The sequence below is a fragment of the Galleria mellonella genome, unplaced genomic scaffold (assembly GCF_026898425.1).
Source record: "Galleria mellonella isolate WM207_F2 unplaced genomic scaffold, CSIRO_AGI_GalMel_v1 utg172, whole genome shotgun sequence".
NCBI lineage: Eukaryota > Metazoa > Arthropoda > Insecta > Lepidoptera > Pyralidae > Galleria > Galleria mellonella.
Window position 1 is genome coordinate 5,689,046 of NW_026442015.1, and position 26,129 is coordinate 5,715,174.

General features: G+C 39.8%; 2 protein-coding genes across 2 annotated transcripts in view; one reads left to right on the forward strand and one right to left on the reverse strand.

Moving 5' to 3' along the window:
- Window positions 1-2,888, reverse strand: part of LOC116413472 (lysosomal alpha-mannosidase-like) — a 41,450-nt gene extending 38,562 nt beyond the window's left edge. Inside the window, exon 1 of the mRNA XM_052893194.1 lies at window positions 2,819-2,888. Coding sequence (XP_052749154.1) covers window positions 2,819-2,888 — 70 coding nt within the window. The remainder of the gene's footprint in view (window positions 1-2,818) is intronic.
- Window positions 2,889-15,266: 12,378 nt separating this feature from the next.
- Window positions 15,267-26,129, forward strand: part of LOC113514432 (organic cation transporter protein-like) — a 46,147-nt gene continuing 35,284 nt past the window's right edge. Inside the window, exon 1 of the mRNA XM_052893127.1 lies at window positions 15,267-15,489. The gene's annotated coding sequence lies outside the window, so the exon portion shown is untranslated. The remainder of the gene's footprint in view (window positions 15,490-26,129) is intronic.

A 26,129-nucleotide genomic window follows, 5' to 3' on the forward strand; every position in this document is an offset into this window, starting at 1 on the left:
GAGCGAGGGATGACCAGCAGCGTCCCTCTTAATACATATCTAAAGCCTAATTGCGGTTGCCAATCCGCGGTTGCCTCTCAAGGAGGAGGCTTATATTCAGCAGTGGAGAGTTAAAGGCTGGTATGATGACGATGATGACTCCATGATTCTCGATTCAGGGATTTCAGTTGTGCGTTGAATAACGGTATATAGATTACTATTTGTTCCCCTGATTTCGTCTATATACATAGTAATCAAAATTAAGTAAATTAAAATATTGTGATTATTTGACACAAAACTCTTCAGTAATGTCCTAAGTCCTCAGGAATGGCAACGCATGGGGGTATCATGGGCGAAACAGTATACTCTGTTATGTCCATTGTATTGCTCATGTCTATAGGCGACGGTTACCACTTTATATCAGGTAGGCTGTCAGCTAGTTTGCCATTCTAAGTTGCATAAAAAATCACAAATTGATTGAAGAGATTTCTTAAATTCATTTTTAGGCCATATTTTGTGTCACTTTACACTTTACATTATTTTATAAACGGTGCAATTTGAAATTTTCAAAATTGGGCTTTAAAATAATCAAGTTTGTTACATAAAATGTTTTTTATAATAAAATTAAATTAATTGATTCAATTAAATGTGTGCTGTACTTTTTGTTTGTGCTGTGTTTTTTTTTTTTAGTGTATATTATAAATAAATTTAGTCAATAAATTATTTTTCGTTTTACTATCGCGAACACAGAGGCCTTACCTCAACGGTTGTTGGGCTAATGCGCTATTACCGGCATCCTTGCACCTCTACTGCATTTATAGTATATGCAAATTTATTACATAATACAGTACTGACATTCATTTGTTTGTATGTAAAACACAACATGGATACATATTTAAGGTTGGCATTAAACTGATATAGAATAGAAATAATCTTTTTAAATGTTTCACTAACTTAAACTATTAGAGGTCTAGATTTGAGAACTTTACTTGAGACAGTTTTAAGCCAATTAGGAAGCCCCCCCTTCTTTTGGACTTGAACTTGACTTTTTTACAAGACAAGTGCTCATTTGTCAAAGGACATCTTTCTGTAAAAAGAATAAATATTATTTTTATAGGGAAACTAAAAATCATTTTAATTTATTAACATTTGTGACTAAGATAGACTTTTTTTTATCTTGGTCAATCAATATATCCTGGTCATGTGGTCGAAGTCGTGGGTAAAAACTAGTATAATAATAGTAATATATGACTGTGTAATCAATTTCAAAGACTTCAGGGTATTTTTAATGGGTGATAATAGAATGGTAGCTCCGCCTGCGCTATCTTTAGACTCTGGCGGAGTACCAAAAATAGATGATAAGTGAGGATGAAAGCAGGTTAGTTAGCCCATCGTGATGAATTCTACAAGAATTAGCCAAGATAGTTTCCAGGGGGAACCGCGTGGAGATCGGTGTGCATGGCCATAGTTAGGGTGGGACATTGATGGGCAATGCCCTTCCCTAAAAGGCCCAATATCCTACCTTAAAATGAAAGGCCATAAGAAAATTACATAGATTTGAAGTCACTTAATTATGACTTCTGCCCTATCAAAAAGTTCTTTTGCCCTTTCTTAAACTTAGGTCTAGTTATCGCCCTGTTGCCCTGACAGGGTGTATTGCTAGCAATGAGGCTCTAAGACCCCATTACTAACAATCCCTTTCCCCCAAGATCTAAGAGTTAGAAGGTAATAATAATCAGTACGGTTAGTGGGATATAATTTTATTTTATGCAACTTAGAATGGCTAACGGCCTACCTGATGGAATGTGGTAACCGTCGCCTATAGACATGAGCAGAACCATAGATATAATAGAGTATACTCTTTCCCCTATGATAGCCCCCATGCGTTGCCATTCCTGAAGACTAAGGTGTTATTCTTCTGTACCCTGTAAATTCACTGCCATATCGCGCCCTTCAAACCGAAACACAGCCATGCAAACACAACTACTTCACGGTACAAACACAAATAGGACAGAGTTGTCAAAGCAAACGACTTTTGGGTAAAGTCTCCCTCTGGTATCAGACTATATAACCTCCTTAAATTTGGACAATTTCATTATCGGGCAGGTCATCATAATAATTTGGTTTTATGCCGAGGTTAATTGATGTTTTGAGTCAGATAAACTGTTAAAGTGAATGATGGAAGCCATATTCTGTTTAATTACATGTTACCATGTTGTTGTGATTTGTAGATTGTTAATAATCGTTTACTAATGACCAGTTATGTCCCGCGGCTTTTTTCGCATAAATTTATATACCTACCTAATGCGTTAATCAGGGGGGAAAAGGATTGTTAGTAATGGAGACTAACCAACCAGGTCGACCTCCTCGTGGTTCCCCCTGGAAACTATCATGGTTAATTCCTGATGAATTCATCATGATGGGCTAACTAGCCTGTTTTCATTCTCATCTATCACCCTTCACTGGTGCTCCGCCAGTGTATCCCGTTAGCGCAGGCGGGGTTACCATTCCATTTTCATGCACCAAAAAAAAAATGCGTTAATCATCGTCATCACATCAGCTTTTAACTGTCTATTGCTGAACATAAGCCTTCCCCTTGACGGGTTTCGCCACTAGTTGCCACGCTTGGCAGGAGGATTGGCAACCGCAGTTGAGTTAAGGTTGACCGGGAGAGAATGTTTTTAGCCTTAAGTCCGCCTTGTACACATACATATTTGATGAATAAATAAATATTTTTTTTTTTTTTTATAAAGATTATAACCAGAATCAATACTGAACAAACACGTGACTTTTTTTTAATGTAAACAAGAGTTAGTTTACAATAAAAAAAAAAACTCACGATTACTCTGAAATCTCAGCGTGCTCTGTGCCGCGTAATTTGACAATAGTACAATGACCTTGGTCCACATAACAGCACGTTATATAACAATTCTCACTGTCGATAGCTGTTATTTTGAAAACACACATAAAAACACGACTTAGATACTCGCAGGGTATTAAAAAGAACGAGGATTACAAATAAAACGGCCGTTATTTTCGAATTAAAAAAAATTTGGTCGTATTTTTTTTTATATATATATTTATTACCTCTTTTTTTTTATACAACTTAGAATGGCAAACAAGCTGATAGCATGGACATAACAGAGTATACTGTTTTGCCCATAAATCAGCAGCTTTGGACGTCATAATTAAAATCAAATTTGCAACACTATATTATAATTATTGAAAAAAAAAATAGGAAAGGAAAATGGCTAGCAATATACCCTGTCAACGCCCCCGTTGATAGACAAAAGTCGATTGCTTGGGTACCTCTATGGTGTGAATTTACAGGGTACAAAGGAATAACACCTGAGTCTTCAGGAATGGCAACGCATGGGGGGTATCATGGGCGAAACAGTATACTCTGTTATGTCCATGGTACTGCTCATGTCTATAGGCGACGGTTACCACTTTCCATCAGGTGGGCCGTCAGCTTGTTTGCCATTGTAAGTTTTTAAAAAAAAAAGTGTTGCAGTGCTGTGAAGAGTTGAAATAAAAGAATTTGAAGCGAAACCAGTATGGTAAGAGGTAAAAGAGTTGGAGAAAGAATATTGCAGGATCGCCTTTACCTATATTTATACGGCAAAAGTGTTCACTCTCTTCTAACGATGCTAGTGATTTAAATTTTTATACGAAATAAATTCTGAGGATGTTTTTGTCACTAAATCAAGTAAAAAGCGTAAATGGAGGTTCATAGATAATAAAGGTGTATGCATTGTCTGTGTGTTTGTCACGTATTTGTGTCATGAACGCAGCCACATGACCTGGTACATTAGAGCACTTCGTGCGTGAAGGGTTCAATGAACTTGATTTATCTAATATTACATTTTTCAACTTGGATAACTCTTCGAAAGATTAGCTCATTTCAGAGGAACTGGTTGGTGGATATAAAAATTAAAAAAAAAACCTTCATAGTGTTGTGCCATAAACAAAATAATAATACTTTGGCTTCTTCAAAAATGTTTTTTTTTTCTCTGTGGTCATTTCATTTTCATTTTATTTTTTTTATTTTGTGATACATATGTATATATATACATACTGTTCGCGACATTATTTGTATATATCGTAATTTATAGTTGTTAAGTCCCTAGTTAATCGTTTTGTATTCTGTTATTTTATATAGATTTACATAGATTTAAGATAGTGTAAGTTAAATAAAGTATTCCTTTGCGTGTTGTCATTATTACCTACGAATAGAAATAGAAATTGTAACAATAAATAGAATTAAGAAATTGTAAATTGCAATAAATAAACGCTATAGAGTACCGATCTGAAGAGACACGCGTCTCGTTCTTTCTCGCCCCGTCCCGCTCGCACAGATCGCTAACGCGAGTTGGAAATGTTATCGTGCGAGCGGGCGGGTATAAAGATAGGCCGCCTCTCGTCGAGCGGCAGGGATCGGCCAGCAGTCGAAGCGACAAGAAGGGAAAGTTTGGCAGCAGCTTGGCAGCACTGAAGATACATCGCAGCAGCATCACCGCTTCGGCACCGCTACAACACCTGCGTGTGCGCCACCGCAGCAACTCGACCGAGCAGCACCGCGGCAGCGCCATCGTACTAGCAACGCGGCTACACCATCTTGTGCACCACCGTACCAGCTCCACCGAGTGCACCGCCGCACTAGCACCATCGAAGCGGTAACTTCGAGTGTGCCCCGCCATCGCCTCAACGTCGCACCGCACGGATCCAGCGAACTCACCGTAGCCAGCACCAAGGAGAGAAGACGTTGTCTGGTGCGTTTGTTGTTGCAAACGTACCAGGCAACGAACCGGCTGTCATCGGAGCGGACAGTTGAGAATAGCCCACCCCGCCTACCCAAGATTGAAGTCCATCCGGGGACAGGCATCCCCAGAATGAAGGGATCGCGGACGACTGCTTGAGAGGACGACCTGTGAAGCAGAAGGAAGGTGAATCCGAAGAATTCGAAGAATGCCGAGCCCGGCCAGGCGGCCGGACGAAAAAGGCCCTTATCAGGGCCACAGTGTACCATTACCGCAGGAGGGGGGCTCAACCGCCGCTGCCCCCCCTCCAGCGCGCGCCCGTGCGCAGCGCCCGCGTACAGCGATCTCCCCCTCGCGGGGGAGAGAGCGCTCCCGCTCCCGCGCCGCGCAACGTGCCACGGGTACGACAAACCCGCCACGCGACGATGCAACCGCGCCGTGCAGTAACCGTGCAGGCGTAACCATCCCTCGCGCCGGTTTACCGGCGACACTAATGCATCAAGCTCAGTGCGGCGAACAAGTGCCGAGTGATAGTGCAAACAGTGTCACCAGTGCAAATTACCGGCATCAACAACAGCATCCAGCAACGAGGACCACCACAGAGGGGCCCTCACAACAACAAGCCGCCGTCCCCCCATCGCCCGCATCACCGTCGCCATCGGAAGACTTCGCGGAGGCGGGCACCTCGTTCCTCACCTCGAGCGGCATGCCACCGCCGGGGGCGGCGAGCCTCTCCGAGTTCCGGAGGGGGTTCGTCGGGCGGCCTTTCGCCGAAATCAACATTAGAGCGAGACTCGTTGATTTTGGCGCAAGTGCTGTCCGCGGACCTCCTCTCCCAGGGAATGAAAGAGAGGATCGCCGCTCTGGTGGGGGATGAAGCGGAGAGACTGAGGGACCAGCCGTCGCCTCCAATAGAGGAGATGGAGCTGGCAAGAGAGATGGGTCGATCGTTCCAACTGGCAGCCATACGACCAGCCCGAAGGCCTAGAAGCCCAGATTCCGCGGCAAACGAGGGACACAAGCGTCCCTGCCAAGAGCCTTCACCGCCGCAGATATCGACTCCACTGCCACAGAGAGACCCAAGGCTGAGACCCAGGGAACTCCCAGTGCCAGCCCACTCACAGGGCCAGACATATGCGGGCGCAGTAAGGGCCCCTACGCAACCACCGGACATGACGAAAAACCAAGGCGCGGCCTCAAGCACAGCAAGAGACACTGCACCGCCCCCGCCCCCGCCAGCGGCAAAAAGACCCAGATTGCCCCCGCTAATAGTGGAATACCTGCCCGACTGGGTGCGCCACTTCAAGAACTTGAAAAAGTTGCTGAACTGCGCCCCGAACGCCCGCCCCTATGGCAAGGGGGTGAGATTCACCCCGAGGTCCGAGGATGAGTACCGTGTCATCCAGAGGTACCTCTCCGACCTCGAGAAATCGGAAAAAATAAGTTGGTTTTCCTACCAACTGCCAGCGGAGAGGAGTCTGAAAGTGGCCATCCGGGGCATACCAGCCGACACTCCAGTGGAGGACATTGCCGACGCCCTGACGGAGCTGGGATACGTTCCTGAGTACATCCGTCAGATCAAAGCACGTCAGGGCCGCCCGGGGTGCATATTTCACGCACAGATCAAGCGCACCCCAGGCATCACCCCCGGCATATACGCTATTGATGAATTACTCTGCATGCCGGGGGTGAAAATCGAAGCCTGGCGGGGCAAGAACGGCCCCGCGCAATGCCACCGCTGCCAAAGTTTCAGGCATTCCTCCCATGGGTGTCACAGGAAGATGGCATGTGTCCGCTGCGGGGGTGAACACGTAGCCAGGGACTGCCCGCGGCCCAGAGAGGAGCCTCCGACCTGTGCAAACTGCGGAGAAAACCACACCGCTAACAACCCCGCCTGCCCTGTTTTCAAAAGAGAAATAAGAAACAGAAAGGCGGGCACGGCGCCCAGAACAACAGGCCAACTCGCCGGGCGAGATAGGACGCTCCCAGGCGGCACCAACGAATCCAACCTGATGGCCGCGGCAAACCCGGCTACAGAAAGAGGGAAACAGCTGCCTGAAAAACCCCGTAAAAAGAAGAGAGGCAAGAAGAAGAAGAAAGGGAAACGCAAAGACGCACCCACTGAGGCCGCGCCGACCAAGACACAGGCTTCGGCAAAAACAACCCGTCCGCTTGCGGTCGCCGCCCCCACAAAATACGAAGCCGCCACACAAAAGGCCGCTTCAAGCGCGGCGCCACAACACGAAAGTGTCAAGGGGAAGATGGCGAAGCAGCCACTGGAATCCAGCACCTCCAACAACAACCACTTGATGAGGGCGATGATTAACATCTTGATGGAGGTGCTAGTCGCGGTACAAACCGGCGCAGACCCCTTGCCGGTAATAACCGCGGGCCTGGTGAAACTATCGCAGCTAGCATGATAAGAATAGTTCACTGGAACGCGGACGGGATCCGCAAGAAGCTGCCCCTACTGAAACTGATGCTCGTGGAGTATAAAGTCGACGTGTGTCTCATCTCGGAGACGATGCTAGGGGCCGCCGACGCACTCCACATACCGGGATACCATGCATACCGCAAGGACGAGCTTACGGACGACCGAAGGGTGTATCGCGGGTTGGCTGTCCTAGTAAGGAGGAACATCGTCCACCAGCCGCTCCCACAGGTGCAACTTGGATCGATGTACGCACTTGGGATCGAGCTGTGCAACAATAGAAATCCCATCCGTGTGTTTGCAGTATACAAACCGCCGACAACGAAACTTGCAACGGCCGACGTCGAGGCCCTTTTCAAGGAGCCGCTGCCGACCATCGCCGCAGGAGATTGGAACTGTAAACACACGGCTTGGAACTCCAACATAATCAGCGCCGAAGGCAGAAAACTCCTGGGGATAGTAGAGAAACTAAATATCGCTGTGCATGGTCCAGAGGTACCTACACACTATCCCCACGACGCCGCAAGAATACCCGACGTGCTCGACATAGCCCTCTACAAGGGACTGGACAGCCAACTGACGCAGGAAGTCCTCTTGGAGGACGTCCAATCCGACCACCTTCCCGTGTGCATGGATATCCTGATGACCCCGGTGCTCCTGACGCCGCAGGCCCCGCGCCGCCGGACGGATTGGGGGAAATTCACGGACTTCATGCAGGACAACACGCCAACGAGGGCAATTTTAACCTCCGCCGACGTCGAACAGCTTGCGGGAGACCTGTCAGTCTCCATACAGGCCGCCATGCAAAACGCATCTCAGCCGGGAAAGGTAGCGAAAACAACCAATACCATCCCGGCTGCAATAAAGAGGAAGCTCGCCGTTAAGCGCCGACTGCGCAGAGACTGGCAGGCCACCAGATGCCCCACCACCAAAACGAGGTTAAACAAGCTTGCAGAAGAAATAAAGCGTGACATCGAGTCCCACAGAAAGGAGAGTTGGGAAAGATACGTAGAGGAAGCCGGTGACGACTGGAACAGCATTCATCGCCTGTGTCGCCGGCTAACAAATTCCCACCCCCCAGTCCGACCCCTACTGGCGAACGACGGAACACCGAGGTACCGCGCAGTAGACCGAGCGGAGATTCACGCGGATCACCTAGAGCGCCAGTTCCAGCTCAATCCATCCTCAAATAGTGATCATGTTGCACGGATAGACAACTTCGTGAAGGAGTACCTATCATCGCCACTATCACCTCACGAAGATCCGATTGTCTTTACACCGGGACAAGTGCAGCGTGAAATCAGAAAGACGAAGCCTCGGAAAGCCCCCGGCAGCGACAACATCCCAAATACGGCGCTGCGTCACCTGCCGCCGCGCACTATAGCGGCACTGACGCGCCTGTACAATGGAATAGTACGCACAGGGCATTTCCCAGACCACTGGAAGATAGGCAAAGTCATCACGCTGCCTAAGCCCGGTAAGAACGTACTGAAACCGGAATCGTACCGGCCAGTGACGTTACTGCAACACATGTCAAAGGTGTTTGAGAAACTCCTCCTCAAACATCTACAACCACATTTAAAACCACGCCTGGAGCAGTTCGGATTTAGAGCGGAACACTCCACGACACTGCAACTGACCAGAGTCCTGCACGTCATAACGAGCGCCCACAATAAGCACGAGCACGTTATTGCAGTGTTACTGGACATGGAGAAAGCCTTCGACCGCGTGTGGCACAACGGTCTACTGTATAAAATGGCCACTCAGACCGATACACCAAGAAGGTTGGTCCGAATAGTGGCCTCATTCCTCCACTCAAGACGCTTCATGGTGACGGTGGAACAAACCTGTTCGGGAGAGCGACCCATCCGCGCGGGTGTACCACAGGGAAGCTGCCTATCGCCTGCGCTCTACGCGCTGTTCACCGACGACATTCCCACTACCCCCGAGTCTCTCCTCGCGCTGTACGCCGACGACGCCGCCTTCATAGTGACATCCATCGGCAAGAAGCACGCAGCGCTGAAAATGCAGCGGCAACTCGACACCCTACCAAAGTGGCTGGACGACTGGAGATTGTCGGTGAATGTGCGCAAAACGCAGGCGATCTACTTCGGACAACGTCACTGCCCTCCCAAATTGCACCTGCGCGACTCCCCGATCGAGTGGTCTACCACCGTCACCTACCTGGGGGTGAACATCGACCGGCGTCTAAGTTTCAACACCCACATCAAGGGGGTCTGCAACAAGACCAGGGTGGCCAGGCACCTCCTTCGCCCAGCGTTGACAGGAAGACTCCCTCTCCAAATAAAGACGGCTATTTACAAAACCTACATCCGACCGCGACTTACGTACGCAGCGCCGGCATGGTATGTCTACGCGTCTGCGTCGAATAAGAAGAAACTCAGCGCGCAACAACACCTTACACTGCGCACCATCGCCGGCGCGCATAAATACGTAAGGAACGCCACCTTGGAGAGGGACCTAAAGATCCCTCCGCTGAACGAATTCATCGGCAGCCTCGCAACGAAGATGTTCGCGCGTGCGGACGCATCGGGCTGGGACCACCTAAAGGGAATAGCGCCCCTGCACGCGCGACCTCCGGACCACAAGCCCTACGCACGCGAACTAATAGCTCGCGTGCAAGAAAACCCAGAGGAAGACGCCATGGACACATGAAGACCCCTCCCCCCTCTGATGAGGGTTGAAAATGCCGTCCCGATCATTCAAACGCTGGCAGTTTGCTGGGCCTCCCCCCACGGGGTCTCACCCGGCAGGCGAAGACCGCGCAGAGTGAACGGGGCGGCACGTTAAGAACCAGGTTCACCCCAACGACCCGCTCATATTAATGAGCGGCGGATAGAGACCACCTGAGAGGGGTAAAAAACCCCGGACAGGTTTCCCCGGCTCCCCCTAGGGGAGAGCATGAGAAGAAGACGGACTCGAGCGGCATTCGCTTCCGGGCAGCGACGCACTACACTCGAGAAGAAATAGGACAAGAAGAAAAAATACTCTCTTCAGACGGTACCGGAGGCTTCAGAATAGTAATCGCTGTGTTTCACTCCAGCCTGAACCAACGCCCCTACAGTCCACGCTCACCGTACGGCAGTCCACACCGCACACATACAAACAATGGATAGTAAAAGAAAATAACTCCTCTATAATCAATCTCACACAACGAGGCATTTGGTAGTGAATTTACAGGGTACAGAGGAATAACACCTGAGTCCTCAGGAATGGCAACGCATGGGGGTATCATGGGCGAAACAGTATACTCTGTTATGTCCATAGTACTGCTCATGTCTATAGGCGACGGTTACCACTTTTCATCAGGTGGGTCGTCAGCTTGTTTGCCAAAAAAATACTAATTTACATATATATATATATATATATATATATATATATAAATATATATATATATATATATATATATATATATATATATATATATATATATATATATATATATATATATATATATATATATATATATATATATGTGTGTGTGTGTGTATATGTATATATAGTAAATAAATAAACTAAATGCAGCCGAATCGAGAACCTCTTTTATACTGAAATCAATTGAAAAAACTGCAAGAAGCTAAAAAAAATAACGACCAAGCGACGCCACGGGCGCCGGTTGATAAATAAAGCGGAATCACTGTCAGCGCCTTATTTAATATTAAATTACCGTTTTTTGCCATACAATTCGGTTTAATTGGCGCAAAAACTTGCTTCCTGAACTTCTACAAAAGACCGATGTTGGAAAAAACATGGGCGCTGTAGTCGCATCGGTAGATATAGACAATTTAGAAAATTACTAACTTAAAAGATTTAAAACAAGTATTATTAAGTATAGAATAAAACAGAAGTATTAATTTGTCTGTTTGAATGCGTTAATCTCTGGAACTATGGTTTTTTTTTTTTATACGACTTAGAATGGCAAATAAGCTGACGGTCAACCTGATGGAAAGTGGCAACCGTCGCCTATAGACATGAGCAGTACCATGGACATAACAGAGTATACTGTTTCGCTCATGATACCCGCCATGCGTTGCCATTCCTAAGGACTCAGGTGTTATTCCTCTGTAGCCTGTAAATTCACGGCATATCCCACCCTTCAAATCAAAACACAGCCATGCAAACACAACTGCTTTACGGTTGAAACGCGAACGCAACAGAGGTACCCAAGCAAACGACTTCTGTACAAAGTCTCCCTCTGGTATCTCTTATCAGATTCATTTTTTGTTTTTCTGTGTGGGCCCCTATATATTTTGTTACTATTAAAATAGCCGCCATTTTGCTTTAAATGCCAACTACCATTGTGCGGACTATGAAGTCACCAAATTTTTTCCACCTCTGTCGACCCCAACTACCCATCCATAACTTCACGCTATGCACACAGCTGTCCTATTTCTGAACTTTTTTGCAGACATAAAATCTTAATATCTAATTAAAACTAGGTTAGGATTTAATTATAATTTTTTAATTTCTCCTTCACGCTCCATGAACGTGATGATTGATTCTCTTGGGTTTTTATTATCTATGGTGAAAATAAAAAGCATGTTGTAATTCAGTGTAAATGTAATAAAATAAAAAAAAAAAAATAAAACATCTAATGGTTTTGAGGGCAGTCTGGATTTTTGAAACGGATTGGCGTTATGTAGATTGTGTCTCCATAGAAATGATTCGAGAAAAACGGGTCAACTTTTTCATAAAATTTTGCGTAATAAATAGTTATGAGTGATTCCTTTATAACTTCTATATTTATTTTGTCTTATAATCTCTGCATCTTTTTAATGCCTAAATACTCATTTTATTTATTAAGTAATACGTCAAGATACATTGTATGCGTAGGTATATAGAACACTGATTAATAAAATGAGTCGCTATTTTGACAATTAACTGTCAAAAAGACGACTTGTTTTTAAGGCTCGATGCTCTATGTATATAATCTATGGTATTTCTCAATGTGTGCGTAAATTGGGATACCAGTATGTACAGTTAATACTAGATATATGGGAGAAAATTATATTGTAAGGTTAAACTAAAAAATAAAAATACTATTATACAAAATAATTATATATTTAATATAATTTAAAGAACAAGATAAAATGTAATGATAAAGATTTATAATGATGCTTATCTTTATTGAATACTTTGATTTATATCTGAGTGTAAACATAAAATATGTTTTTGTTTTTAAATTATTAAAAATGACCTCATTTTATATATTTTATTATATATTAATACATGTATATAAATTTATGAGCAACACGTAACTACATGTGTGTGTGTGTGTGTATTTTTATTATATAAAAATAATAGCTCCAAATTCAAATGAAAAATCTACCATTTTGGGAATTTTTTTAATCCAATAAGTAATTAGCCCATAGTAATTGCGACGGTGAAAAACTAAGTTAGGCTTTTAATAAAAAAAAATTTAGCCAGTCGTACGTCACGCTGGCTAAATTTTGTCACGTTTTTGATACTCGATGCTCAATCTATCTAAGATCCGCTATTATAAATAACATTTTCTCATTTGTGTACATGAAGATAAATAAATACCAATTACTACTATTACTTGAGCGAGGGTGGTGCCCTCTGATGTTAGCAGTTTCTAGGCCGCCTTTGTAGTATATGAAGGCCTCTGACGTCGCTTATTGAATGACGGTATTACGTGTTCTCTGAACCACGAAGTAACAATATATTTTTTTATTTATACAAGTATTTTGAAAAAAAAAACTTTGATTTAGGCTGAGACATGAAGATGGAACTCACAAATTGTATTGTATATCTGAGCTGTTACTGCTAAAGGAGGCCGCGTTGCCATATTGGGTATTTTTTCGCAATTTTGGGTAAAAAACTGTATATTTGTTTATGTATTCTAAATATTAATAGTTTTAGCACTTCAGCTACCTGTTGACGACATGCTTTTTAACTGCATTGGGTTGACTGGAAGAGATCTCTGTCAGAGATAAGTCCACCCTTGCTCACAATACTTATAAATGTATTAACAATGTCATTTACAAGTGCAATAAAGAATATATAAAAATTTCTGTTCCCGAAATTATGGAAAAATGGAATTTTTGAAGAAATTTTTAAAGAAATTCTTTTCTGGACAGTTTTGGTTTTTGTAAGGCGTGCGGAGGTAGGTAGGTAGGTGGTATATACACCACATGCCGTATGCCGTGATCACATAACATTATCACGACACCATCTTTCTTCTCGTAAGAGGCGACTAAATGGACTTAATAGTCGTAAGATGCACAGCAACGTCCCTCCTAAAATAACAAAAGCCTATTAGCGGTTGCCAATTCACTTGTCAAGCGTGGCAGCTATTGGCAAAACCTCCTTTATGGATAAGGCTTATGTTCAGCAGTGGACGGCTGATGTAATAGAGGTATAGAATATATGTGAAAGAAGGTAGTAAAGCAAAGAATAGTATGTCTGTATTAACATTTCTCTATAAACCAATGTGACAGTTTTCGTCACTAATAGCAAGTCAATATTTACATTATAACTTTTAAATTAATAAAACAATTAAATGTAAAATAAAAATAACAATATAAATTAATTATATGTCAATATAGTATAAATTACATGCCAATAATGGTGATTACAAGTTTTAAAATTGGAAATGTCAGGATTATTACATACATATAAATGAATAAATTAAATATGTCATAATTTAATATTGACATTTAGGTATTCGGGCACGTTGTAAGAAGAATGTTGCTCAAAATAGATTTTTATTTTATGTGGTAACATAACGAGAGAGTAATATGAGTTAAAACTAGAAATAAAAGAAATGTTTTGTCGTTATTCACTTGTGAAATAAAGGGAAACTATGGAAGTTTATGATTGGATAAAATCGTATCGAATTGGAAAAAAAATTTGAGGTTTGTGTTAAAAACTAAAGTCGTATCTGGCAACCCTGAAAAAAGGGTTTTTGAGATTTATCGTGGATTGACGTGAGAATGACAAAATGAGAATCCGGATTCGATTTCCGGTTAATTTAGAAAATATACGGCTGTATATTGGCTCAGAATTGAATTGAAAATGGACCGTCAAATGATCGCTAGCCTGTTTGACCTCTAATCATATTAGGTGGTAAACTAGCCTAAGAATCTACCAGATAATTACAATGTTTAGTTCTTATTACATATTAACTTTTACCCGCGAGTTCACGTGACTAGGATTTTTTTTGATGGGTGAAAATGGAATGGTATCTCCACCTGCGCTAACGGGATACGCTGGCAGGGCACCAGTGAAGGATGATCGAAGAGGATGAAAACAGGCCAGTTAACCCATCATGATGAATTCATCAGGAATTAACCATGATAGTTTCCAGGGGGAACCGCGAGGAGATCGACCTGGTTGGGTATATTGCTAGCAATGGGATTTTCAGTCTCCATTACTAACAATCCCTTTCAGTCATCGTGATTGGGATTTATTCACTGACCAGGATAAAAAAATAGCCATATTCTTCTCCATCTCATATAATATTTATATACCAAATTTCATAGTTTTTGGTTAAGCCGTTAAGGCGCGAAGAGGTAATAAATAAATTATATTATTACTAGCTTGTACTCGCGACTTTGTCTGCATGACCGGAATAGTTTACTGACCAGGATAAAAAGTAGCCTAGGTCCTTTTCCATCTCATATAATATATGTATACCAAATTATAGTGATTGATAAATTTTATTTTATTTTTAATTCAATATTATATCTAGTTAAGCCGTTATGACGCTAAGAGATAACAAACAAACAAACAAATTCGCTTTCAAATTGATAATATTGGGATCTATTATGGAGACGTACTGTTACAAGTAAACAGAAAAATTATATTTTAAGTCATAGTCGAAAAATAAGTATTAAGTAAATCTATTTCATATTACACTTGCAAATAGACCAGGATGCAAAATATATACCAGTTTGATAAAACCGTCCAAAACTGATTGACCTTCCATCGCCTAGGTGGCAATAGGGAAACAGCAGTTCAACTAAACATAGTTAAAGTAACTGTCCAATGATATAACTTTATGAAGTTATTTAAAAAGCAAGGTTAACCAACAACGCTCAGTTGCAGTAGACGCGGCGGATGCCGCGTTTGCCTCTAACGTGCTTCGATTAAAAAAAAATAATAGCCATAGACAAGTAAATTTACGCGCGAAAACGTATAGTACTTGTATTTAAGTGTTATTTAAATTGGTTCGAAATTCAAAAATATTGACCAACGAGATAATACTTTTTAGTGTAGTGCAGCTTTCTTTTTTTTTTGGAGTGCGTTCCAGTTTTCGTTCGAAAAGGGAACAGGGTGAGTTTTTAAAATAGATAATGCAAATAATGCGGTAAGATGATTGCGTATTAACAAATTAAAACAAATAGTGCCTTATATAATTCTAACAACATAATAAGTAAATAAGTGGTCGCATCCGATCCAGATTCGTAACGGATCTTTTGTAATGCAAAATAGCAAATTACCCACAAAATAACGAATAGTTATAAATTAAATTAATTAGACGTAAATTACATAATTAAAACAAGTTATATATTTACTTAACAAGTTTTATAAACATATGTAGTGTAACACACAACAACACTGTAATATCTGATTAGCCCATTTATGATTTTTTTTTAATGGATGATAATGGAATGGTGACCTCGCCTGCTCTGTCAGTATACACTGGCGGGGATGATGTATTCTAATATATCATCCTCAAAGGGATTGTTAGTAATGGGGTCTAACTGACCCATTGCTAGCAATACACTCTATCAGGTCGACCTCCACGCGGTTGCCCCTGGAAACCGTCGTGATTAATTCTAGTGGAATTCGTCACGATGGGCTAACTGACCTGCCTTTTCATCCTCACCTGTCATCCGTCACTGGTGCCCCGCCAGCGTATCCCGATAGTGACGACGAAGTAACCATTCCAATATCACCCATAAAAAATTTCATCGTCATCAGATCAATTAGCATATCATGACGAGTAACACAAGAATTGACCACGATGATTTACTAACTGAACCGCGTGGAGGTCGATCTGAGAGGGTATATTGCTCGCAATGGGGCTGCTAGTCCCCGTTACTAACAATCCCTTAGTTGAAGTGATGATCATGATGATAGACGGATATTGTGAAGAATCTAAGTCGAGAATTAATAGCTGGATCATTGCAACACAAAAAACAAGTTTCGACACAAAAAATCGACTTCAATTGAGTCAAAATTATTTACTTTGATTTCATTAAATTACTGTATTGGTTTTGATAAAATTTCTATGGGCCCAATCTGTGAGCACTATCCTATTAAAAAAATACATAACAGTTTATAAATAATAAAATTCCTCTTTTTAAAATCAATTGATTCGATTTAGAAATATGAAACCTGAACGAAAGGAGCAGCAACCAAACCTACTTGAAAATATAAGACTTTGTTTACCAATATAGTAAGAACTTTAGTCGTGACAAAATTAATATCGGAACATTGTATACATTATTAAAAGAATCATCGAAATCGATTTAGAATTAACGTTTAAATTAAAACTCGTAACGACAAAAAATACAGACAAATTTAAGGAAAATTAGTATGCATACTCTTCTGGGCCGATTTGTATGGATTTTTTGTTGAAAGTGTTTATTTATATCCGAATTGGTCTCGTGTTAATTTTGTTTCAAATTAAAGTCCGCTGTTGTGTATTAAAAATAAACTATATGTACCTACCAGAGGGAGACTTTGTACAAAGGTCGTTTGCTTGGCCACCTCTGTTACATTCGTGTTTCTACCGTGAAGCAGTTGTGTTTGCATGGCTATGTTTCGGTTTGAAGGGTGGGATATGGCAGTGGATTTACTGGGTATAAAGAAATAACACCTGAGTCCTCAGGAATGGCAACGCATGGAGGGTATCATGGGCGAAACAGTATACTCGGTTATGTCCATGGTACTGCACATGTCTATAGGCGGCGGTTACCACTTTCCATCAGGTGGGCCGTCAGCTTGTTTGCCATTCTAAGTCGCATAAAAAAAAAAACAAAAAGTTGAATTTTGATATTTTGATTCAAATGTTAGTAGAATGGTAATTTATTTTAAATTTTGATTAAATTATAATTATTTAATACATTTAAATTTGTTAAGTGCATCGATTATTTCCTTGTCTAAATATAGTCTTCATGCACCGAATTAGGTATTAAAACTGGTTTCTTACGTATATAAGTAAAAATAGATACTTTTTATAAGTTCATGCCAACGAAGCACTTGTTTGTTTTTGTTTTATTTCTTTTTTTTTTCTTTTTTGTAAATCTTAATCACTTCTTCGAAAATTGTTTTTAAATATATCTATCAGTGTAACTTTATAGATTAAGTAGTTTGATGAAAAAAAAAAAACTTATTATAAAGTAAATACGTACGTCGTAGACGCGTATAGTGCGGTTTCAAAGGAATTTCGTCCCACAAACCTCTAAGGAATGAGCTCTCCATCGAGTCCTTAATTGAAAAAATTAATTTAATCTACATACTTTATTTGAGTCTTATAAATTAATTTGTACATTAATAACTCAAAAAGTCTTAGAGAGATATACCTCGAGATTTATTCTATAGAAATTTTATCAAAATCAATTCAGCAATTTTGTTTCAAAACCAAAATAACTGACTTGGCCCCAATTGAAGTGGGTTTGCATTTATGAAACAAAAACTACTTGTTTCTCATCGTGCTAAAAACCATTAGAGATATTATACACATAAATAAAATTTCCAAAAACTATAAAAGTCGGTTAAACGGTTTCGGAAATTAATCTAAAAAAATGGGATGCGATGTTTATATATTAAAATAAATTAGGTACAGGATATGTCAGGAGAGGAGTCTTTGGCTTTCAGTTGTCTCTGCCTATTAGATAGATAGATAGAAAGGTATATAAAATAGATTATGCATAGTTTTTTTTGTTTTTATGGGTGAAAATGGTATGGTAACCCCACCTGCGCTAACGGGATACACTGGCGGAGCACCAGTGAAGGGTGATAGATGAGAATGAAAACAGGCCAGTTAGCCCATCATGATGAATTCATCAGGAATTGCTAGCAATGGGATTCTCAGTCTCCTAAAACCTAGATGTGATGTTAGAATGTAAACCTATTCCCTATCAGGTCCATGTCTATGCGATTGCCCTTGCAAACTATTGTGATTATTTTTTGTGGAATTCAGCCCAATGAGCTAACTGACCTATTTTCATCCTCTCCATTCCAAAAAGAAATAATAAATATATTACACACACACACACACACACACACACACACACATGTGTGTGTGTGTGTGTGTGTGTGTGTGTGTGTGTGTGTGTGTGTGTGTGTGTATTATTAGTATAATAATATTATTATACAACAAGTATGGCCATGAATGTCACGATTTAATATTTCTGGTTTGCTATGAGTAAATCCAAATATTAAAAATCGTTCTAATTACAATACAGTTGAAAGTAGTCGCGATATATTTCCTGTATACTTTCAAAATGACATAAACAGCAATTGTTCAAACTGTGACCTTAAAAATAAGACCTTAAGAAATAATGCATTTGACTTATAGTTAAACGACCGGCCGCCTGACGTCAACCCTCTTTGGGAATGCATTTGTTGGTGGTTTCCGCTACCTGCGGTTTGGAGGAAAGGATTGAGAAAAAAAGGAAGGGAACATTGGAAATGTGTAAAGGAAATTAGTAAATGAGAGGAATAAGCGACTTAAAGGGGGAAGGGGAGGGGGCACTGCAGTTGCGGAAAAGACTGGGACACTGCAGGGGCTCGGGAAACCGGGATCGCATACCCGTATGCCCTTATTCTAGAATCGGACAGATTTCTAGAGAAGAACACCTCTGACGCTACGCTACGCTTTGATAAATTTGATATATCACACGATATAATTTGCAAATTTTTTTTTTATTTTTAAATTTATTTATTGTCCCGTATTTAAAATTTATTTATTTACATTACCCGTCCGTCTTTGGGTCACTGACTTAACATATATACATATGTGTACCACATTTCAACTAAATCGGTTAGGTGAAAGAGATTGTTAGTAGTGGGGTCAAATAGCCCATTACTAGCAATATACCTTGTCAAGTCGACCTGCACATGGTTCCCCCTGGAAACCATCGTGACTTATTCTAGTTAAATTCGTCAGGATGGGCTAACTGACCTGCTGTCATCCTCATCAGTCATCTATCACTGGTGCCCCGCCAGTGTATACCGATAGCGCAGGCGGAGTTATCATTCCATTATCATCCATTTAGAAAAAACTAAATCGGTTAAGTAGTTTCGGGCCAAATCAGCTGTGACAGACGGACAGACAGACACGCGAATGATCCTATAAAGATTCCATTTTTCCTTTTGACGTACAGATCCTTAAAAAAAATCATCAAAATCAGCGTGCAATTTACAAAATCAATTTTAATTGATTTTATAAATTGCATCGTCGTCGTATTGTATTATTATCTAATATTTTCTACAGCGCTAATCGAACAATTAGCTTTTCGTGATGACTAAACAACCGGGTCATTGTCAAGACACCTTATTTAATTGTGTATGGGGGTAAAAAAAATAAGCCAAGTTCAACTCTACTGCGTTGCAATAAAAGTCTTAAAGTGTGCAAGTGTTGATAACAGTTTGTAATTATTAGGTGCATAATTGTGATGCCAATTGCAACTCTATTTTAATGGAATAAAAGTTCGGTTTTCAGTATGTTTTTTTAATTAAATTTTATATTTATTTATTATTGCCCGGTTTTTTTTTAATGGATGACAATGGAATGGCAACCCCGCCTGCGCTATTGGTATACACTGGCGGGGCACCAGTGAGGGATGATAGGTGAGAATGAAAAGACAGTTAGCTCATCGTAAAGAATACACCTGGAAATCAGCACGATGATTTCCAGGAGGGACCACGTAGAGGTCGTCCTGACAGGGTGTATTGCCAGCAATGGAATTGGTAGTTCGTGTTACTAGCAATGTCTTCCCCCCACTAACCCGGGTTATATCGTTTTGCCTCCTACCGCCACCTGGTGGATTCATTTTATTTCATCTGTCCAAAACTATACTATCTGACAAGTTGGAGCATACGATATAAAACAAGATTTCATTAAAATCAACGAATCATTCCGGAGATAAGCGTGAACAGACACACAAACCTCATTATTATATTTCTGTTTTCCCAAAGGTGGAACTGGGAGATAATGTTATATAGCATTAAGTCCATCTTTTGTATCAAAATGTTTTTTTTTTTGTAATGGCAACGCTTGAGTGGTATCATGGGCCACATAGTATACACTGTTATGTCCATGGTACTGCTCATGTCTATAGGCGACGGTTACCACTTTCCATCAGGTGGGCCGTCAGTTTGTCTACCATTCTAAGCTGCATAAAAAAAAAACAATTAATGTATTATATTTTGTTTTAGTATGAATTTTACGCTTAACAGTTGCCAGTTTTAATTCGAATTGGGTTATTCTTTTTGTAATAACATATATACATACATATCTGTCACGCCTGTCTCCCATTAGTGTAGGCAGAAACAATGGAACGCCAAATGCTTCGATTGAAATAAACCTCTTTCGCTTCCTCCACCTTCATCAATCTTTTCATACACGCTCGCCGGTTACGGGTACTTTTAATTTGGCCCTTCTTCAGCACGCATTTTTAGCATTTTTGTAATAAATACGGTTTAAATTAATATGGCGGTTGTATATACATTTCATTTCAATTGAAACCAGTTAACGTAATGTTTATTTATTTGGGTGTACATGAATAATGTATGTATGTATTTGAAATCCCGTGCATGATCGTCTAACGTCAAGCATGTTTGTCTTTTTACGTAACATTCAGTAATTACAAAGACTTTACTCGGCAAGTCTTTTGTAGATCAATGGATTAGATATGTTTTTGAAAATGAAACGGCAACCCCGCATGCGCGGGGTGGAAAGGGATTGTTAGTTATGGAGACTGAGAATCCCATTGCTAGCAATATACCCAACCAGGTCGAGCTCCTCGCGGTTCTCCCTGGAAACTGTCATGGTTAATTCCTGATGAATTCATCATGATGGGCTGACTGGCCTGTTTTCATTCTCATCTATCACCCTTCACTGGTGCTCCGCCAGCGTATCCCGTTAGCGCAGGCGGAGTTACCATACCAACTTTCACCCATAAAAAAAAAAACCCGCATGCGCTATCGGTATACGTTGGCGAGGCACCAGTTAAAGATGTTAAATGAGAATGAAAACAGGTCAGTTAGCCCATCGTGAGTTGTTGATTTATTTCTAATCTCCTTCATATTTTTTTCGAAAAATATCTAATCTAGAGATTAATCACTCTCTCTCTATTATGACATTTTTGAAATTTACGATTTATATCATTGATAAATAATATTATTTTTTTTTTTAAATTATCGAAGAGTGCTACCACTTCCTATCTCATAAGTGTCGTAAGAGGCAATTAATGGAGGGCGAAGGATGAACAGCAGCGTGCCTTTTAAAACATCTCCAAAGTCTAACTGCGGTCGCCAAATCGCCTGCCAAGCGTGGCAACTACTGGCAAAACCCCCCAAGGGGAAACCTTATGTTCAGCAGTGGACAGCTAAAAGCTGATATAATAATGATAAGTCTGTCTAGTTCTTTTTGTTTGTAAACTGTCACAATATTGTACACCGCTCTACCCGCTGACGCTGACATTGATGCTCCTTTCCACTTTGTGTGTTGCTGGAAGAGAACTCTTTTAGAGTTAAGCTCGCCTTTGTACATTTGATTACGTCTGTCATATTTTTATATATAACTAGCGGCCCGTCCCGTCTTCGCACGGGTGGACATTTTTACAACATTTTAAAAAGTGGTTACTGTGACATAACGATAAAAGTTGGACAGATAGTATCAGGAAGTTTTTTGTAGCTATTGATATTTTCTTCAATATTGTAGAACATACTTTTGTTCTATCACCAATAGTTTCCGCAGCGCACGCGACGAAAGATATTTTATAGAATTTTTTTTTTTACACCTTGAGTTACGTTACTAAAGTTTTAGTAAGGATCCCTAATCTTTTCTAGCAATAAATATAGACTATATTACTCAGGGTGAGTGTAGCTTTCTAAAGGTGAAAGAATTTTTGAAATCGGCAAAGTAGTTTTTGAGTTTATTCATTACAAACATACACACAAAAATACAAATCTTTCCTCTTTATAATATTAGTGTAGATGTACATTAGTGTGTACAATAAAGTATTAAATAAAAATGATTGAAAACAGTTATCAGAAAAGTACTATGATATACTGAGGGTCAGCCAAGGTGGCATCAAAAGGGTTCTTTTGTCCCATATTCGTACGGAACCCTAACTACTAATGGGCCGTTAGGTTTCGTTGCGTACTTGTCTAGTTGTAATTAATCGAGGTAGTAGCAAGTAGGTTGTATGCTGCAAATAAATCTATCGCAAGCAATTACGGAATGCACAAAAGGTCCTTGAGTGTAGGTAGTGACCGCTTTTAGTGACCATTATCAGGGTTGCCAGATTTGGTATCTTTTTCGCAATTTTAGGTAAAAAATTTTACGTTCCCGAAAGGTTGATGGAATGAAATTGTAGATTATAGAATATATGTGGGAAAAAATAATTAAATTTTATATATATATGTATATATATATTTTTAATTTATTATTTCTTTTTGTTTGAATTTTTTAATTTGTAACTATGTGGTTATAAATAGAAAAAGTAATCTCTTAGAATAAATCCATACAATGTATCATGTAACCATATCATATCATACCATATCAGTCGTTAATTGTCCACTGTTGGATATAGGCCTCCCCCTATTGGGAGGTTTGCCAGTACTTGCCACACTTAGCAGGCAGGTTGGCAACCGCAGTTAGGTTTTGGTGATATTTTAGGAGGAACAATGTTGCCCATCTCTCGACAATTAAGTTCCCTTAGTGGCCTCTTATCATACCCATGGGAATGAAAAAGGTGATCTATTCTATGCTGGGACCACACGACAGCATGTAACATGAGATGGAAAGTCAGCGTAGAAGACAGCTTCATTTTATCATTCATGAAAAGTGAAAGAAATAGTATATATATATTTGGAAAAAAACAAATTAAATTTGGGTTGAAATAAAATATCGTAGCTGGCAACACTGGCCAGTGTTGAGTATCTAAAAAGGACACTCGAACGCGAGTCGTATTCCTTACAAAATACATTATGAAAGTTGGCCACATGTAGCCCAGTTCACATAACGTAATTCGCAATGATATTGTGGTAATTTTTTTGAATTACCTAATTTGGTTTTCACATCTTCGAATGGTGTCAATTTTAATATCGTTCAGTCGTAAACTCATCGAATCGCTTCCGTATTTTTTTTTTTTTTATAGTCAATGAGAGTCAACAGACGATGTCTGTACATGAGGATTTTTTTTTATACGACTTAGAATGGCAAGCAAGCTGACGGCCCACCTGATACACCACCACCGGCCCACTTTGTACAAAAGTCGATTGCTTGGGTACCTCTGTTCCATTCGTGTTTCTACCGTGAAGCGGTTGTGTTTGCATGGCTGTGTTTCAGTTTGAAGGGTGGGATATGGCGTGAATTTACTGGGTACAGAGGAATAACACCTGAGTCCTCAGGAATGGCAACGCATGGGAGGTATCATGGGCGAGACAATATACTCTGTTATGTCCATGGTACTGCTCATGTCTATAGGCGACGGTTACCACTTTCCATCAGGTGGACCGACAGCTTATTTGCCACTCTAAGTTGTATACATAAAAATAAATAAAAAAATAAAATATTATATTTATTTAGGTAAGCACTGAGGTACATTTTAACAATGGCATATCCATAGACAATTCTGATTTGTTTCATCCACAAGATTATTTATGGGTCTGCATCACTATTGTGGTTTTGTTCGTTTACATGTCACATGCATTATTGTAATGTATTCCTTATACTGTCGAATAATAACATGTTTAACAATAATATTACATGATATATACATACGTTCCACGTAATACATTTAGTTGCGGTTTGCGGTTAGTTAAGTTTAAAGATTTACTTCGCAAAAACCGATGTTTTCGATTGTGACAAAATTAAAATGTATTTTTAAGACACTTAGAATGGCAAACATGTTGACGGCACGTCTAATGGAAATTTGTAACCGGTACTTATTTTTTTTTATACCACTGAGGTGGCAAACAAGCATACGGCCCACCTAGTGGTAAGCGGTTGTCGTAGCCCATGAACGCTTGCAATACTATGGGCATTAGGCGCATGTTACCAACACTGAAAACTGAAGAAACCTTTTTACCTCTTTCTTTACCTATAGACATACATAACATAACATGTATATACATATATATATATATATATATATATATATATATATATATATATATATATATATATATATATATATATATATATTATGTTAGAACCTTCATTTCATGTATTTCCACTCCTATGGACTATAATTTTGTTAACCTAGCGTGCCAATTTGGGTATTTTTTCACTATTTTGGGTAAAAAAATTTTCTGTTTGCGAAATTTTAGTAAAATGAAATTCTTGGAGAAATTTTTGGAAAAAAATGAATTGAGTTTGGAAAAATTAGGGTAATATTTTTTTTAATTCTGGGTAATAATTTTAGTATATGTAATGTAAAATTTGGAAACAAATCTGGCAACTCTGCTTCAAACAAAACGCAGACATGTAACAATTGCGTCTTCACTGCGACAGCTTAATTCGAAGTAACACAAGTAAATCCGCGCGCGTAAATGATACCGTTTGTTTGTTTAATGAACTATATAATATGATTAATTTAGATTTGCATTCATTATATTTTCATTGCATGTTACCGTTTACTTATGAATTTGTTACCAATGTTAATTACATGCTGATATTTAGCCCCGACCTTGATGCACTGTTTAGTTAGTTAGTTTGCATTTGTTATATACGTCGATCAACGAGATTAAGCAACTTGTGTGCATTTATTAGAATGGGTGGACACCTATTTGAAACTGCATTCATTTATTTTATCCAAAACAAGATAATAAATATATAGCAAGTCATTTGAACGAATTACAATAAAAAAAAAATATTGGGAAAAGTTGCTTATAGGGAAAAAAGGAGTATAAAAATACTTACCGTTTGGAAAATATTTTTACTCATTCTTTTACTAACTAAGAATAGTAGAATAAATAAAATATAAAGAATGTTGCTTATAGAGAGCTTGCTTATATAGAACGTTCATATATATATTTATATACGGCGGTCTATAAATAATAAAAACAATAAATACTCTTTTTTACTATTGGGTATTAAGATCCCGGGATTGATCACGATCTCATCTGATGGAAAGCAATGATGTGACTCGTAAGGTGAGATGGGGCTCGCAGGCCCACGAATAGTCTATTCATATTTGCCTTAAATTGGTGCAGATTATATTTGGTTGGATAAACATAATATTTTTTTGTATTCGTCTGCTTGGGTACCCTTGTCCCATTTGTATCTTTGTATGGGGTTCTTCAAAAAGGGTGTATTAAGGTTTCTTCAGAGTCGGCAACGCGCACTGCGTCCATAGGCTACAGTGACCGTTTACTATCAGACGGGCTGTATACTTTTGCCACATTCATGATATAAAAAAAAAAGAAAAAAATTAAAATAACAAAAATATCCTAATAAAAATCCTGTTAATTCGTAATTAATTATTTGTTTCAACTATTGACATTTCTATTTACGTACTGATTAATTATTCACTTTTAATTTATTACCTGTTTACTATATCGACTAAGAATAATTAATAAGCTAAATTAATTAGTTTAGTTACCATAACTTTTTTTATTGTTGTTTCGGCCTTAGAAATAAAGTTTCTGGCTTGATGAATGAACGAATGAGTATATTTTATTTGCATTATATTATATTAGAAATAAAGTATTGATTTTTATTGTATTTA